The following is a 16,300-nucleotide window of genomic DNA, read 5'->3' as shown; positions in this document are numbered from 1 at the left end:
ATTTGCCTGGACACACAAATGTCATTGGCACTTTGCCTAGAATTCCATACCCAGATATGTATCCTAGTATGAAGTGCTCTGTCACTTCCCTACACGGTCATCTTTTTGCAAACACCATGTCAAAGGCCATCGCAGTACTCTTACACTTGAGGCACAGGCATGCACACAGTCTCTCTCACCTCCAGGTCTTGACACTAATGCTGGTACACAGTGTATTGCTCTTCTCTACTTGCTCAGTAGCTTTTCTGAGTTTGATTACAATTAAACTTTCATCATTGTCTATCTACAAGTTAGAATTTATTGTTTCAGCATCAGAGTTTGTATTATGCCCAAGAACTTATTTCTGTATTAAGCATCCACATGACTTACACTTAGTTACCTTCACTTGAAGCTGCAGTTGATTATATTTGCCAATATAATAAAAATACAAGGAGTGCTTAAGACTAGCCTGGGACTGTTCGACCCACCAGTTTAAGTGAGTATTTTAACCAGCATAACCTTCTACAGTCAGTTAACAAGCTAGACCACCCATCTTCAAGGACAGTCATAAAAGTTGGATAATTTTTGTTTCTCTTTAAGTTTGTCCTTCTTAAAAAAAAAAAAAAATCAGTTCTACATGTGTTACACTATCAGACACTGTTCTACAAGCAGATTTTAAAATAATGCAGTAGTAATCCTATGAAAAATAGGGTACTATGTTAAAGACAGCCTAGTGTTATAGGTACGCTAGCCAGCGGTTTATTTCCAATTAATTTCTCTCCTTCAGACATAGGCCTTTTAAAGAGATGGCACAACTAATTGATTTTATTGATATTAACAATATACAGCAAGGTAAGTAAAAGCCCACACATCCTGCATGTGTTTCACATAAAAATTTAGCTTTGTCTTTTTCTGTAAGGTGAAAATGCAACCTCCACCTCTTCTGAAATAGCAAAGAATCAGGCAGAAAGTTTTCTGTGCTCTAGACATCTGGCAGAGCAGCAAAATCCAGCATTTTTCCTTAATGAGATATCCCAAACCAGTACAAAATACATAGTCATCAACATGCAATTCTACCAATACTGCTTTGAAGCACCACAAAACAACCCCAATGTACTCCCATGATGTAAACTGATTCCAAAACTACCATTCTACCGCTGACATTTAAAAACAGGATGAAGATTTGTACTAGACATCTCCTGCAGAATCTGTAATTTGTACAGTTCTGTTTGCCTCAAAAGGGCGCAGAATATGTCAGCTGCTAAAACAAAATCTCATTGCAGAACTCAGGGATTTGACTGTACAGTGCAGTAATAGTGAGTCAAAACAGCAGAGTAAGTGACAAGGTATCATAATTCACCCTTTATTTCAGCTATCAGCACTTTGTATTCGTACTTGTTCTTCACTAACAGATGCTAAGAGGAAACCAGCTTCAGCCTTCCTGAGATTCACACTCTGAATTATCCTAGCCAGAGCTGCTGTAGCTGAATCATCCTATGCACAAAACGAAGGCTTGAGACAGGGCCCAGCGAATGTTAAAGTTTCTCAAGGAATGAAAGCTGGGCAGACAGCCAGCACCAACTTCATTTTGAGTGCATACTCTCTCTGCCTGCTAATTAAAATAGGAGGATAGTCAAGTTTAAGGGTATATATTTACCTTCTCTTGAGACAGCTATCACCTCTAAAAGCAAAGTGACCCTAGTGGAAAGAAAGTTTGATGTACACCCTAAATTGTTCCCAAAGGAACAATCACTTGGTTAACAGTTGATAATGACCTACAAAATATGAGTATGCAATCACTCCTGACACTTAACAAGAACCACCTAGTTTTATCTGGGAAGGAATAGGAAACATTAGAGTCACTGACAAGTCCAGTTTAGGGAAAAAGTTATTGGCATGGCATTATCACCAAAATGGAGATTTAGCTATATGATACTTCTATTTTTGCCCTCCTTCCAAATAAAGATACGCCTTCTAGGGCAAATCTAAGTTATTAGAAAGCTTGATGCAAGTGTCCAATCTTTCAAGACTGGTACTTCAAATGCTTACACCAGAGATATAGGAAGATCTGCTTTGTATAGTTCCCCATTTGCGGTCCCCTATACAGCAATAGGCAAAAGAAGCAATAAAGAATTATGAAAGATGAGAAAACAATGATGTCACATGGCAGTCATACTAGCTGAGAGGACAGAGGAAGACATTCGTGAAGAGAAGTTGAAAGGCACTGCTACTACAAGAATTGGAAAAAACCTTCAGATGAAATTATCCTTCCTTAGATAAAGAACAGAGCATGACTAAAAAAAAGAAAAATCTCTGCATTCCAGAACCTAAGGAAACTGAACATGTATAAAAGCAAGGAAAAGAGTATTTTGTGATAGAAAACAGACAAGTTAAGACACTCTGAAACCAGACTTCAGAAAAAAAATTTTAGAGTCATGTCAAGCGCTAAAACCTGTACTCCAATTAAGGTGCTTTGCTTTTAGACCTACCAATTAAACTAAGAAGCAATTTGAAAAACAATCCCCTCAGTGCAAATGCACATTTAAGGTAATTACAGATGAACAGAAGCAAGATTGTTCATAAGTGAAGCATATACTTAGGCACCTCTGAGAACTCCCCCCAGGGCCTCAAATCATTAAGACAAGGCCCCACAACAATTTTACAATAATATGCTAATACATGTATGTACTACATAAATTAGTCTTACCTGCCACTTCTACAATATCACCTGGGACAATGTCTCTTGCTTTAATCCTCTGTACACTTTTTCGGTCTTGTCGATATACTTTGCCCATTTCTGGTTCATACTCTTTAAGAGCTTCAATAGCATTTTCAGCATTTCTTTCCTAAAAGACAGCAAAAATGTGTAATTTTAAAAGCCTTCAAGGAAAAACACGTATGTCAGATCTGATTTTTCAAATGCATTATCATAGGAATACTACTGATGCAGGTCAGCTACATTTATTAACACAAAAATTATGTGACCCTCCCCTTATGAGGTTGCTGACTGGAAATCATTACAACATAATTCAGATATTAGTGGGCGTTTAGAACCTAGAAGTTCTTTATTCAAACCCTGCAGCATTTCCCATCAAGAATATCCACTGTGTCTTGTTACAGGGAGGCCACACAAAGAGTTCTATGTAACATATGGATGCTTTTTGACATAAAAAAACCGCACTAAGCAGAATAAAGACTCATGGATATAGTCTTGTCTTGGCTGTACCTCACTAGCTGGAACAGCTTAGACTCAGACTGGAGTGGACTAGCACTACTGAATTTCACTTACTGATAGAAATCAAGGGTCAAGTTAATACACTGTTTGAGCTTTGTCTTATCAACTTTGTTTCAGCAAATCAAGTCACACTACAGTGAAATTAGAGCATACAGACTAGAAACTTCCCTAGAGTCTCTTAAAAGTTTACAAACTTAAATGAATTCCCACACATGACAACCTTTTTATTTCCACTAACACCAGCACAATAGCTTTCCTATCTCTCTCAGTTAAGCACTACCAGAGACTGATTATCAACATCATGATGCTACCTAGATAAAAGACAACATAGGAAACCAACAGCTTATCAGTACTCCTTCCCCAGCTCTTGGAGAAGTAACTTATTTTCCAGCCTATTGACAAGTACAAACGTTATATAGTCCTGACGATTATAGATAATGGTAAGGGTGCATGTAGTTTTTGGAATGTCTGCCCTTCAAATATATACCAGCCTTTCCAGATAATAAAAACTTTCTCCTGTATGTATCAAAGCAGAAACCTAATCTCCAAAAATTCAAAGGTTGAGGTACTAGGTACTTCCACACAACAATGTAGCTGAAAACCAGCATTACCAAAACTAGCTTGAAGGACCAACATTTATATGGCACAGCTCAGTGCCAGGCAGCGCAGAGATACCAGCACATACCCATAAAGTTATAATTAGTACTAGCCTCATATTCCACCAGGTAAAAGAATTCTGCTCCTCAGCACAGTAACGCTGATCTTGCTTTTCTGTGGATTAACTAAGAGTTAACATTAGGCAAAGCCTTAAAGGTACAAAAGAAAGTCCCACAAATGGAAGGTTAGTTGAACAGACTTTTCCTTCAAAAAAGGAGAAATAAGAAAGAATGAAACATGATTCAGCTAGGATAGCCAGCTCAGTGTGTTAGACTATCTTTTTGTTCCCAGTTTGCTTGAAGTTACGGTACTTAGACTATCTTGCCAACCACTGAAGCACTAGCAGATGGCACTTTGGGAAAAGTGCATGTGACAGGAAAGGTTGAGGAAGGCAGAGCTAAGGCAATGACTCAGTTGCTCACATCTAGTACCTGTAGAAACAGATACATTTATGGGTGGAGACTATGTACTGTGACTTATTTTCCATGCCCATTAAAATAAGGGAATGAGTCATTTAATCTGTACAACGATTCTGTTTCACAATTAAGTTCACTGCATATATAGAGAGATAAATATACAGGTATTCTTTGCATGCTAGCACGTCTAAAAAAAATTGGTTATTTCCTACAACAGGGTACATAACTACACAAGAAAATCCCCAAACTATAAAGATAGCTTTACCTTACATTTCACGCTTAAAATTACTACATGCAGAACCATAACTCAGTTTCAAGTTAAAGCTTAATTCTTGTACAACTGTGTTATGAAGATCTGAATAAAAAGTGACGCTTAAGGTGGCAATGCTGTCATCCCTTGATGGACATTACCTCTTCCCTCCATACCAGCTCTAGCAGTTGCACAGCAAGGTGGGTAATGCTAAAAACTGAATTTTTCGATAGTTAAGTCTTCAGCCAGCTTACTTGGGCTAGCACAAAACAGAGCGCAGGAACGTGCAGCAATGCCACTCAATGCCACTTCTGGTGGCTTCCAGTGTGTCTACTACTCTCTAACATGTTTTAACCTGTTAACAGGGCTCCTCCTCTTATTTTTTTTGTTATTTTGGATAGGTTTGTTTGGTTTTTTTAAGCATGAAACCTAACATGCTAAGATAGCAAGTAATTATGTCACAAATTAACACCATCCCTTTAAACAACACAAAACCAAAACTAACCTTACAAAGAACTTAAATTACCCTAAAAATCCTAGAATACTTTTTATCTGCAGAAAAACAGTTCTAATAAACCGTGCCCTGTCTGAAGTCATCAAATTAGTAAACTGAAGTTATATGAACAATTTGTTTTGGCATCTCAAGAAGTGTTAGAATATGTTACTAATATTACTGCTGATACTATTTATAAAAAGCCATCTAATTAATCTCACAGCTGATAACGTAGGAAAAATTTCATGGTATTTAGATGTTTTCAGAAGAAACTTCTGCCTTTGACAGACATGCAGTCTTTAGATGTACACTTAGTAGGTACTATAGTAATTGAACAGCAAGAATACTGTATTAAATGTATTAATAAATGTACTAAAACATAGCATTTGTCTCAAGAGGAAACAGACAAGAAACTAGATTACAAGTGTTCTATCCTTTGTTCCTTTGTTGGGAAAAAGTCCCTTTTTTTGCAAGCCGATCCAACTGATTGTTTGTTAGTTTTGCAAGATTTGATTTATTTCCTGAATTCAGGCCTTCATTCTGGACTGCCTAGTTCATGTGTTTACCCGTGTGTAGCCAAACACACTGATGGGCACTTTGCCTTTTTGGCAATACTTCTGAAGCTTTCATTTTACCTTTTAAGTCAACACTTCCTGTCCAGAAGTTTCATGGTATGTTGACTCTCAATAATCTAAAGTTAGCAACACATACTACCTGCATTGTATGAAGCACCTGACACTGCACTGTACAGTCCTTCCTGTTAAACCAAAAAAACCCAAAACGTCTGTGATTTGATGTTGTAAAAGTATCTGCGTACCTGCCACACTCCCACAATTGCATTGGCTACTAATATAAGTAAGATTACAAAAGGCTCTACAAATGCTGTGATTGTTTCTTCACCTTCTTCAAACCAGGCCAGGACCTGTAAGAGAAACACAATGATTTAAATTACTAACTGATTTACACAGACACCTGGCAAACTTAAGACCTGGTAAGTTTCAGCTTGAGGTTCAATGCTTAAGACTTCAGCAATTTTGGAAACCCATCTATCTTCCAAGGTGTAGTTTTGTAGTTCATGAATGAGTTGGCAATGTGCAATGGAAAAGGAGAAAAAAGAATCTGTAATAAAGTAGTAGTACAAAGTTCATTTCCAAGGCTGCTCCTCTTTTAAAGGAGCATGCTATTTATTTGGGAAACATATTGCTACTTTTGCTTCACAAATAAAAGCAGAACTTGTGACAACAGCTATGGCAGTGAAAAGTTTAAAAAGAAAATAATTTTCATTACTGTATAAAACAGGATGCAGACAGATTAGTTTGACTACTTAGAACACTAATAATTTGCCAGAATCTGAATTTTAACCAAGTTAATTGTTCTTCACCAATAACTTGCACAAATGAAAACAGCTCTACAAGTTTTCAGTGAGTACATATGAAAAATAAGCATCTACTTATTTAAATCCAAGTAGTGTCTTATCGAAGCATCTAAGTGAATTGTATAGTTACATCTGAAGTTGAATTCTGAGCTGAGTAGCTGATAAAAGTCAAAACTGGATTTTGAAAAGTAAGTCAACTTGAGGACCTGCATAAAAGGCTTCACATGAATTTTATTTTAATTAATTTGCTTTAGAATTACACTCTAGTTTTAGGCTTCTGCCATTCACTTGACTTGGATGGGTATGTGTCAGGGCCTCTGCACAGTTCTGTAGTTACTGAAGAAGAAAGTCAAGCTAACTGGATGACCAGAGAGGAAGAACTTTTTCATCAACATGTTGAGCAACAGGAAGCCTGGAAAGTGACAGTAAATAGGAACAACGTGTTGAGATAATTAGGGCTGGTAGTCAGGCAACAGCACTCTGAATCACTAGAAGACTGCAGCAAGCAAACCGTTACTAAAGCAAGCGCTGTAATTCCACCAACATGCTGCTCAGAGCTATTGCTCAATTGTGAAACACTCCAGGATGTTAAAAGGAAGGAGTAGCAGCATGAAAGCCTCAAGCAGAAAACAGACTGTCAAGCAAATCCAATGCAACAATGAATTTTTATTACAAAAGGATAAACTCATAAGATCCAGGTTATGATTAATAAGACTGAAACATTCCAACTGGCAACACAACATTTTGGGTCTGTGTAATCCCTCTGGAGAAGAGATTTAGTTGGGGTCTCTTACGCTCTCTACATCTCGGTATTTCTTGCCTCCTCCCACACTACTAATCTCCAATCCCCAGTAGCAACTTCTGCCCTTTGACCTGCTAGAGCAGTCATACAGTCTAAATTGTAGTCTTCACTCCACACATTACCCCTTGTATCATGGACAGCTCTTACTCTGCACCAGCACTGTTGCCCCCAGTGGAGCTACAGAAAAGGCAAATGGTACATTTCCAGTTTTCTTAGCATATACAAGGTCACAGACTGCCATCAGAAAAGCTGCTTACTATCTGTTTCTTCCCTCCCTTTATTGGAATTCTGTAAAGCCCATTTTGCTTCCAACAAAGCAAGTAAATTCAATCATTTTGTGATGTTCTTAACAGAGCAGGTACCTACAAGGTTAACTGGAATAAAACATCTGCTTTACACAATGCTAAACCGTAATCTTTTAAGATTAAAGACCATGTGTGTTGTAAAATAACATTGAGAAAGCCTGCAACTTTTAAGAGGTAAGGAAAGGAGCTACAAGGACAGCAAGATCCAAGTATGTCAAGGAGAACCAAAATTAAGTTTTCAAGGGATCTTTTGTTTCAATAAGCCATTATTTCAAGAGGAACAGGTGAACTCAGATTAGAGATCCTGACAGTACAGATCTGATGTTTTAGATCTTCACTGTTCTGTTTTTGGCAAAATTATCAATCTGTGACCAGATTAAAATGAAGTATCTAGTTAATCCAGGAACCCCGCAACACACATTTCTCCCCCAAAAAGTTTCCACACAATTACTAACAGTGGAATGATCTAAGCTCTAGTTCGAGAACGTTTTAGTAAATATAGACATGTAAATAACAGAAAACATCGAGTTCTTGGTTTTGTTATAGCAGACTACAGCTATATTAACACCCCATTTAGGACACTTGTGATACACAACACACATTGCTATAACAGATCAGGTTGATAGCAGCCTGAAGTAAAAACAAACCCACAGTAAAAACCAAAGAGAAAGTAGAACAAGGAATACAAGTATTTAACTAGGCGTTTTTAGTAATAACAGATCATATGCTGAAGCCTGGTAGAGACTAGGTAATTCTTGTCGAAGGCATCTAGTCCTTGTCAGAAGTTTCCATTAGCACACTTTTAAGACCTTGGAGAGGTTTACAATGAGAGATCTTTTATCTGACTGCTACTCAGAAGGGCCCCACCATATTTCAGCCCTAATCACTTTAAGACTCACATGTAGAACAGCTTAATTTCCAGGTCATTGATCTCCAATGTACTGTTCAGGCAGTATGGTCAATAAGTAAAGTTACCATGTATTTAAGAAGCTTAAAAGAGTAGGACAAAAAAAACCCAGCAAGATAATGCCTCAAGAGAAATGCAAGTCTGAAAATATAAGGGCAATTAATAGCAAGACATAAAAGTCCCATACCAACAGCCAACGTAAGCAGCTTAAAGTACAACTTTCATTCAGCATATTTGCTTGAGGGCTGCTAGAGCTATGGCTTGCAGAAGCTTATTTTAATCAAAGCCTAATGGGGTGGACCTGCAGGACACTAAGCCAAAAAATACACAATGACAGGCAAATAGCACTTAGTTTTAATGGTTATTTGTAAAAAGGGGGCAGAGGTACAATGCGTAAGTCAGCCAGCAATAAGGTGACTACTGAGGAAAACAGCTAGAACAGAGGTGTCCTTACAGCTTTTTGCACTTCTACAAGTTAAGTATCTCTGTATTGTCAGGCAAGTCATGGAAGCAAGTTGTCTCAGATACTATTTATCATTAAGTAACAAAAAGAGAATTAAAGAATAGAAGTTTCAAGATAGAATTCCGTTGCCCAGCAGGTTGTACCAACTTACTACTAACAGAGGAAAAGCAAACAGTTTGTTGTCAGCAACCTAACAAGGTTTTTGTTTATTTTTCATTTTGACAATGGAAACTTAAAAGCAAACTGGGAGAGTAAGATCTCATCCTAACAAAAAGTAGCCCTGGACTAATTAAAGCAGGTCATGTGAACTATGGACTGCTTTTAAGGGAGCTTTCTTCTCACAGGATACTATGAATTAAGATTTAGTATATTTTGGACAGAGTACTGACTACTGCCCAGAAAACCCTCTTTTAGCAATTTCTCTTTTCAATACAAATTACCTTAAAATTAAGCAGATGCAAACTATTATATTAGTCCTGATACTTGTTCCTTGTCAGTTATACCAAACACCACGAAATACTAAAGAAAAACCTCCCAATTTTAGTTCCATTATTCAGTAGATTTTTTTATTTGTTACCCGAGGAAAGAGGAGGAAAAAACCAAAAAAACCCCAACAGATCTTGACCACACACATAAGTACAAAATTAAGAATTTTACTGGGTTAGCAGATTGTAAACACCCAGCAGATATGCTACTCCATATTTCTGAAAATAAACACATTCCTGTGTTTAGTGTAGCAGTAAGGAAAAAAAAATACATAGCACCCACAGCTTAATTTCTACAAAGTAAAATGGAATCACAATTACTTCTCACAGTTTTATCACCCCTACCCATCAGCTGGTATCTCAGGTGCTACTGAGTAATCTGAGTTTAGGTAAAGCGTGTCAGTGTGATGTTCTACAGCAATCCTTATCTTGTGCCACATACTCACTGCTACTGACCTCAACAGGTAACTTTTGGGGTGATTTCAGGGCAAAGCCTGCAACATTTTTACTGGCACATCTTACTTCCTCCAAGAGTAGCTTTGCTCACCTTTTAACACAGATTAGGTTATACTCACGCTAACTTACAGGCTGTAATAATCTCTGGACTGAATCACAATATATTGTTTTAATCTAAACATGGATATCCGGTATTAGAAAACATTCCCAGAACATTCACTTCTAAGTCATCTTAGGAATCAAAGAAATAAAGGGCTGGGGGGAAGAATGCTCTTAGGATGCTGTATTAATACTTAAGTTTTTAGTAGAGTTTATAGTCTGCTGCATCTTGTAGAAGAAAATTCACTATAGGTGTGATGCAAAGATAAGAGTGCAGGGTTAAGCATACATCACTGTTTAAAGCATATATACTTTACCAAAGAATTATTCTACGTCAGATGAACAGTTAACATCTTGCAACTTGTCAAAGTCATTCATACAGCAAAGAAAGCTGTTCTTTATGTAAATACTGCAGATCTCAGTACATGATACACAAGTAGCAAGAATTAGAAGCCACAGCTCATGGAAAATTAAACATCCTCTTACTTGCAACCTAGAAAGTCAGGCTATGAAGGCCCTTGAACTGCTGAGATGCACTCTACAGGTTTATTTCTGCATAGGCTTCACAGATTCAACAGAACACCGAGACAAGGTCCAAGCCTATATGTAGATCCATTTACTCACCATCAGAAATTATTCATATTGTTTCTCTTCAAAAGCCATACTTAAGGCTTTTTCTAACTAGGCACATCTGTAACAGCAGTTCCGACTTGGAATGTAGGACCTAGTATCTACAGCCAACAAACATGCAGCATGTGACCCCTACAATCAGCTAGGGTGACACAGATTCAGCTGTTAGTCTGATTTATTTTACTGACACATACCTGACAGGGGGTGTGGGAGCAGAGGACACTAAAGGCACTTTGAACACAGAAGTTTATATTGTATGTAAGATGGGATATTTCTGCACAAAAATCTAATGCAGATCTCAATGTTAAAGATGGCTGTTTCTGTGCAGTCCTAATAGTAAGAATCTAATATGATTTATGATCACAACACAATCACCAGAAAAGCTTCCACAACACAGAACAATGATCTATATACCTCAAGATCCTCTCCCTCATACCTGAATCTTCAACTTTTTTTTTTTAAATTGACGATGTACAGCTGGTAAAGAACACCAGAACTTAGGTGAAGTTAACTACATCCAATTTTTGCAGCAATACAGTCTTTATATCAACATACTCAACAGTTCTTTACAGCTACTACGAAAGTCTCCAATATGCTTTCATAAAAAAAAAATGTTAAAATCTAAGAAAAACAGACAACAGATGACCACCTTCTGAGCAAGGAAAAAGCCAGAAACAAACACAAGGGGAAGTGCTTTTAAAGTACTGAAATTATAATATATTGAGTTTTTTCTTTTAATTTCATCAAAAGGAGAAAATCTTTACTACTAACATCAATTTATAGTGGGTAGCCATAACTCTTAAATAGGAGACAGAAAAGGCAGAGCAGTAGCCCAAGGTCATATATCATGCCAGTTGCACAGAAGCAGAGAACCCAGATCTATCCCACACTCCATTAGACTACAGTCTCCTCTTAATTAGACAGGAAAATTAAGCATACTGAAAAAAGAAACAGAATGCAGTTACTAATCAAGTTTTCGAAGAGGGCTTGGCAGTGTACGTTCTACAACCTCTGTCAGTCTGGTATCATACTTACTCAGATTCAGCAATGAAAGCTTAAAGTTCGGTGAATTTGATTTTTCACTTACTTGGTTATAATAAAAACAAATAACATACCTTGGCATGAAAGGCTAACAAACTTCTGTACTGTCATTTATCTCATGAGATCAGAGAAACACTCCTGTCTTTTCAGGAACAAAAATACGTCCCCTTTTCACCCTCTGGGAGGGTAAAATGGGAGAGAGGAGGAAAAAAAAGCTTTTGAATGACCTGTTTATTCAATTTTCTATAGCCAGCCTGATTTCCTCCCCAGGAAACAGAAGAGTGAGTAAGGCACATTTGTCTCGGCGGTCAAGATCAATGCCACCAATCATTGCTCACCTGGTAACGCTATACGCATACCAAAACCCAAAGCACTTTGAAAGGTGTCAGCGTGGCTATAGCTGAAGCCTCTCTTGGTGGAGGATCAGCAACACAGTATATAGTGCAGCAGCCACAACAGGGCAACCCTTCCCCCATCATACAGAACAGCTTCAGAGTACATTCTCCTCTGCCCATCCTAATTAGCTGCCCTTAGCTGAAGAGTCACCACAATTTCCACTCCCCCCAAGAGCTGCAGCATTTTTTTTTTTTTTTTTAAAGTAGTTAATTGCAACTCCAGGGCAAAGTCTACTATAAACTTTTACTCCTGCCTAAACAGTTTAATATTCTGCACACTTTTGTTTGTGTTGTCCAGCTCCCGAAGACATAGAGCCTTCATCTTCCACCTATACTTAGCCTTTGCTCAGTTTTCCAGTTTTTCAGCAAACACATACCCTTTACACATTATGTAAAAAGATTGCCTAAACATGCTTTTGAAAAAAAAAAAAGTTAAAAGTGTTCTTGTTCTTTTAATCCTGTATGCAAAGCAAGATGTCCATTTAATGACTAGACTATCCAAAGGTCAGTTACCAAATTTGGTCAACAATGGTGCCATCACAGCCGTCATCATTCTTGTCACTGTCAAAAGCAACAACTGTCACCTTGCTATTATCAGGAAGGGAAGGCAACTGGAATATTCGCCATGTAAATTCTATTTACAGTCTGCATTGCATCCAAAAATGTCTTCCAATGATTATACATTGAGCTTGATAACGATTAACTCAAAGGCAAGAAGAATGTCCAGTTAAACACTTACTCAAGGTTAGTTTTCAATGCCAACAAAAGCACTGGGAAATCCCATCTCAAAAAAGCAAACTGGGTTGAATGAGAAGCACTTTTTAAATACCTGTCTAGTGTAGTTACGTACTCATGACTCATGCAATGAAAGATTCCCTGAGATTTTGTTTTCTAGCATACAGAAACCTCTTCACAAGGCAACTAATTTGAGAGATAGCAATTTACTCTGCATCTTATACTTCTACCTTTTGAGAAAGAATAACTTCAGTATGTACAGTTCCTATACATTGTAACATCTGTCATTCTGTGATACAGAAGCCTATGAAATAAAAAAAATTCATACTTACAAAAGATATGCAAGCTGCCAGCAACAAAATTCTAACTAGTAAGTCTTCAAATTGCTCAATCACAAGCTCAAGTAATGTTTTTCCTGCAATATGTAACAAAGCCATTTAGTTATGCATATTAAAAAAAATTATGAATTATCAACAAGAATTAGCAGATTTCATGAACATGCTTACCTTCCTCAGCTGGTAACTCTGTCAGTGAAAGATGTTTCCAGGAAGCATGTCAAAGAAAAGAAATCATTGAAGAAACACATTAGAGCACTGTAAGGCATCCACCAGATATTGTTCCTGAATTGCACACTCAACCGGGTTGGATTTGACCATACTGAAAGCCCCGTTAAGGTGGCTCTTTTCATTAGAGCATCTCAATAGGCTGGTAGTTTTGCATTTTAAGACACATACAGGTTAGCCGGAATGTGCTAAGGGTTATCATTCAGCCAAGTCATCACTCCAGCCAGCTGTGGGACTTCTGCTGTTGCTGCACACAAAGGGTCAAAGGCTCAAAACGCTTTTCAAACGATTTCTGACAAAGGTTTTCCTCCACATTCACTTCAAAAAACCAAACCACCAAACTTGGTTCAAAATATTTCAAATTCTTTCCTCCATTTTAAGGATATTTTCTTATTTCTGCTCTCCCTTTTATCTCCCTGCAACTAGATTTAGTAATTCAAGAGGCACAAAAGCAGTGTTAAAGCTAAAAAAAAACCCCCACCGTATAATCTTCTCATAGCTTTTCATTTTTACACAACGGCATGGGAGTTCAAAAGGGACTAGGAAGGCCAAGCAATAAGGATTAAAAAAAAAAGAAACACCTTACAGGCTGAACTCTGTGCCCCGACTCGAGAGAAGAATGTAAAATAAGGGACAGAAAGGCACTGAAAAGCAGGGGAAAATGAAGGTCAAGACGGACAAAAAAACCACCCCACAGCGCTTCATTTCAGAATGGAAGAAGATTTCCCACCGTTAAGGTGAAAGGAAACGGAGGTGACATCCTCCTTCCCAAAGCAGCCCTGTGAGCTTGGGGTATGAAAGAAACCCACGAGGTGGAGTTCAAGTCAGCCATCTTCTCTCCCTCGCTCCTATTCCGGGTCCTGTAAGAGACGCCGGCTTTGCAAATACACACACGTTAGGCCTTGAAACAGGGCCCCGAGAAGGATGAGCGAAAAAGAGAAAGGGGCGGAAAAGGGAGCAGAGAAAGGGGGGAAGACGACGAGTGCCAGCGACAGCATCCCCGCGGCGGAGGGAGGCGGGCGGCGTGGGGCCGGTTCACCTACCGTTGGAACCCCATTTCTCCTTCAGCTTCTTGACTTGCTCCAGGCTGAGCCCGGTGCTTTCGTTGACGCCGAAATAAGCCAAAACTTCCTCCACAGTCTTTGTGTGCGCGTTCTCCATGGTTGGGGCAGGGAGCAGCAAATGGTGCCTCGCCTCTTCCTCCTCCTCCTCAGCGGCGGCGGGCGCGGTGGCGAGCCCCCTCCTCAGCCCCTCGCTCTTTCCCCCCCCCGCCCCCGTCCTATCACCATAGACCCCCTCCCGCAACAGAGAGGAGCCCCCGAGCCCACCTCAGCGCCTCACTCTTCCCGAAGGAGGCAGGAGGACAAAAAAAAAATTAAAGATTTTTTAGATGAAGAAAAAAAGAAGGGAAAGCCGTCAGGCAAAAAAAAAAAAGCCCCCGCCCCCCTCCCACCCCACACGCCCGCCGAGGGAGCCGAGCAGCCTCTCCGGCAGGGATGAGCGGGGCTTCAGACGCCCCCCGGCCCCGGGCGGGCAGCTGAAGAAAGGGAGGAGAGAGGCGCGGGCCCCCGGAGCCGCTGTCGCCTTAGGGGCGCGGGAGGGCGTGCGGGGGGCTCGGCGGCACCGGCTGCGGGTGCCTGCGCGGGGATGGGCCGCGTCCAGGTGGCCGAGCGGCCTCTCCGTTCGTCTCCTCAGGCTCCGAGCCGCCCCCGCGGAGGGCGATAACGGCACGCCTCACCCCACTCGCCTCCAGAGGCGGGGGGCGGGGGGGAGAAAAAGGCGCAGTTACCCCGCTGCCCGCCTCGCCTCTGCCGGGAAGGGTCGGAATCGGCCCCCTCCCTTTAGCAGCCCGATCCCCCCCCCCCTCGCCGGCCCAGGCCGCTGTCGCCGTCACGGCTTGGCCTCGCTCGCTCGCCCGCCCCCCGCGCCCGGCCTCGCCGCTGGCTCCCGCTCGCTCCAGTCGCGCACCGGCGGCGGCTGCTCTAATGTAACTTATGGGAGCTGGGCCGCCCGAGCCCCTCTCGCCGCCGCGGCATGTGGACGCCGCTCATTGGCGGGGCGCGCGGCGCGGGGCGGGGGGAAGGCGCGGCCCCGCCCGCGGCGCTGAGGCGGTAGCAGCGGCGCCTGGCGCGGCCCTGCGCAGCGCGGTCGCTCGCTCGCTCGCCCGCCCTCCCGCCCTCGGCTTGGAGGAGGAGGAGGAGGCGGAGGCGGGTGATGCAGGCCTCATGCGGCGGCGGGAGCGCTTCCGCTCCGCAGTGGGAGAGGCCCCGCAGGTGGGGTGTCCGCTTTCCCGCCCCCCCCGCCCCTGCCCCGGCGTGAACCGCCGCGGCCGCCCTCTGTCCCGGCCTCAACCCGCGCCTGGTGGTGGCTGAGGGGGGAGCGGGGCTGCCCTGGCGGCAGCGCGCGCCGGCTGAGGGGAGCTGCCCGCCTCCCGGAGCGCGCGCTGTCGCGATAGGCGTCTCGGCGCTGGTGAGGGGGGGAGGGTTGGCGCGGAGCTGCCCCGGCGCATGTCGTGACAGGAGCGTCAGCCTGCCTGTGGGAGCTCCCGTCGCTTCTGCCGTGTCAGGAGCCTCATCCAGCCAAAGGGGGAGCGTGGGTCTGCCCCCACCTGTGTCGTGGCAGGAGCCTCATCCAGTCATGAGTGCGCCAGAGGTGAGAGAGAGAGGTGAGGGCTGCGTCCCTCCATGCTAGCGTTGAGGGGGTTCATTCCCCAGAGGTCCTGCCCCTCCTCTGACGAGGCCTGCGCTGACACTGAGCAATGTCTTTTGCACAACTTCCTTCATTCCCCTTGCAGCCATCACACGCTGCCCCGCCAGCATAACAGTGACACACACACTCAGCCCTGGCTTGCATAGCGATAACGTAAGGAGGTATAAACTGCACAGTGTGATTTCAGCAGCGTGTGTGGTGTGAGATACCAGCTTTCCTCAGCACAGTATCTATCTCGGTAACTGAAACAGACTCGCAAACCAATATAGAACACAGAAACTGACTGATTTAGCCATCCCGCCCAA

At 41.7% G+C, this 16,300-nt stretch overlaps 1 protein-coding gene across 5 annotated transcripts in view; it reads right to left on the bottom strand.

The window, feature by feature from the left end:
* The window catches only part of ATP2A2 (ATPase sarcoplasmic/endoplasmic reticulum Ca2+ transporting 2), a 47,974-nt gene extending 33,381 nt beyond the window's left edge, over positions 1–14,593 (bottom strand). For 4 of the 5 annotated variants that reach the window (XM_052795893.1, XM_052795894.1, XM_052795896.1 and 1 more), the window contains exons 1-3: positions 13,056–13,159; positions 5,848–5,952; positions 2,687–2,825 (exon numbers count right to left, since the gene is read on the bottom strand). In XM_052795893.1, the coding sequence (XP_052651853.1) occupies positions 2,687–2,774 (88 nt within the window). In that variant the 5' untranslated portion in view covers positions 2,775–2,825; positions 5,848–5,952; positions 13,056–13,159. Of the gene's footprint in view, positions 1–2,686; positions 2,826–5,847; positions 5,953–13,055; positions 13,160–13,229; positions 13,248–14,329 lie in introns of those variants that run through there. The other variant, XM_052795898.1, reaches the window with a different exon arrangement.
* Between the last annotated feature and the right edge of the window lie 1,707 nt (positions 14,594–16,300).

The sequence above is a fragment of the Harpia harpyja genome, chromosome 9 (assembly GCF_026419915.1).
Source record: "Harpia harpyja isolate bHarHar1 chromosome 9, bHarHar1 primary haplotype, whole genome shotgun sequence".
NCBI lineage: Eukaryota > Metazoa > Chordata > Aves > Accipitriformes > Accipitridae > Harpia > Harpia harpyja.
The sequence above is the reverse complement of the archived record's forward strand: the minus strand, read 5'-3'. Positions and strand labels throughout refer to the sequence as shown.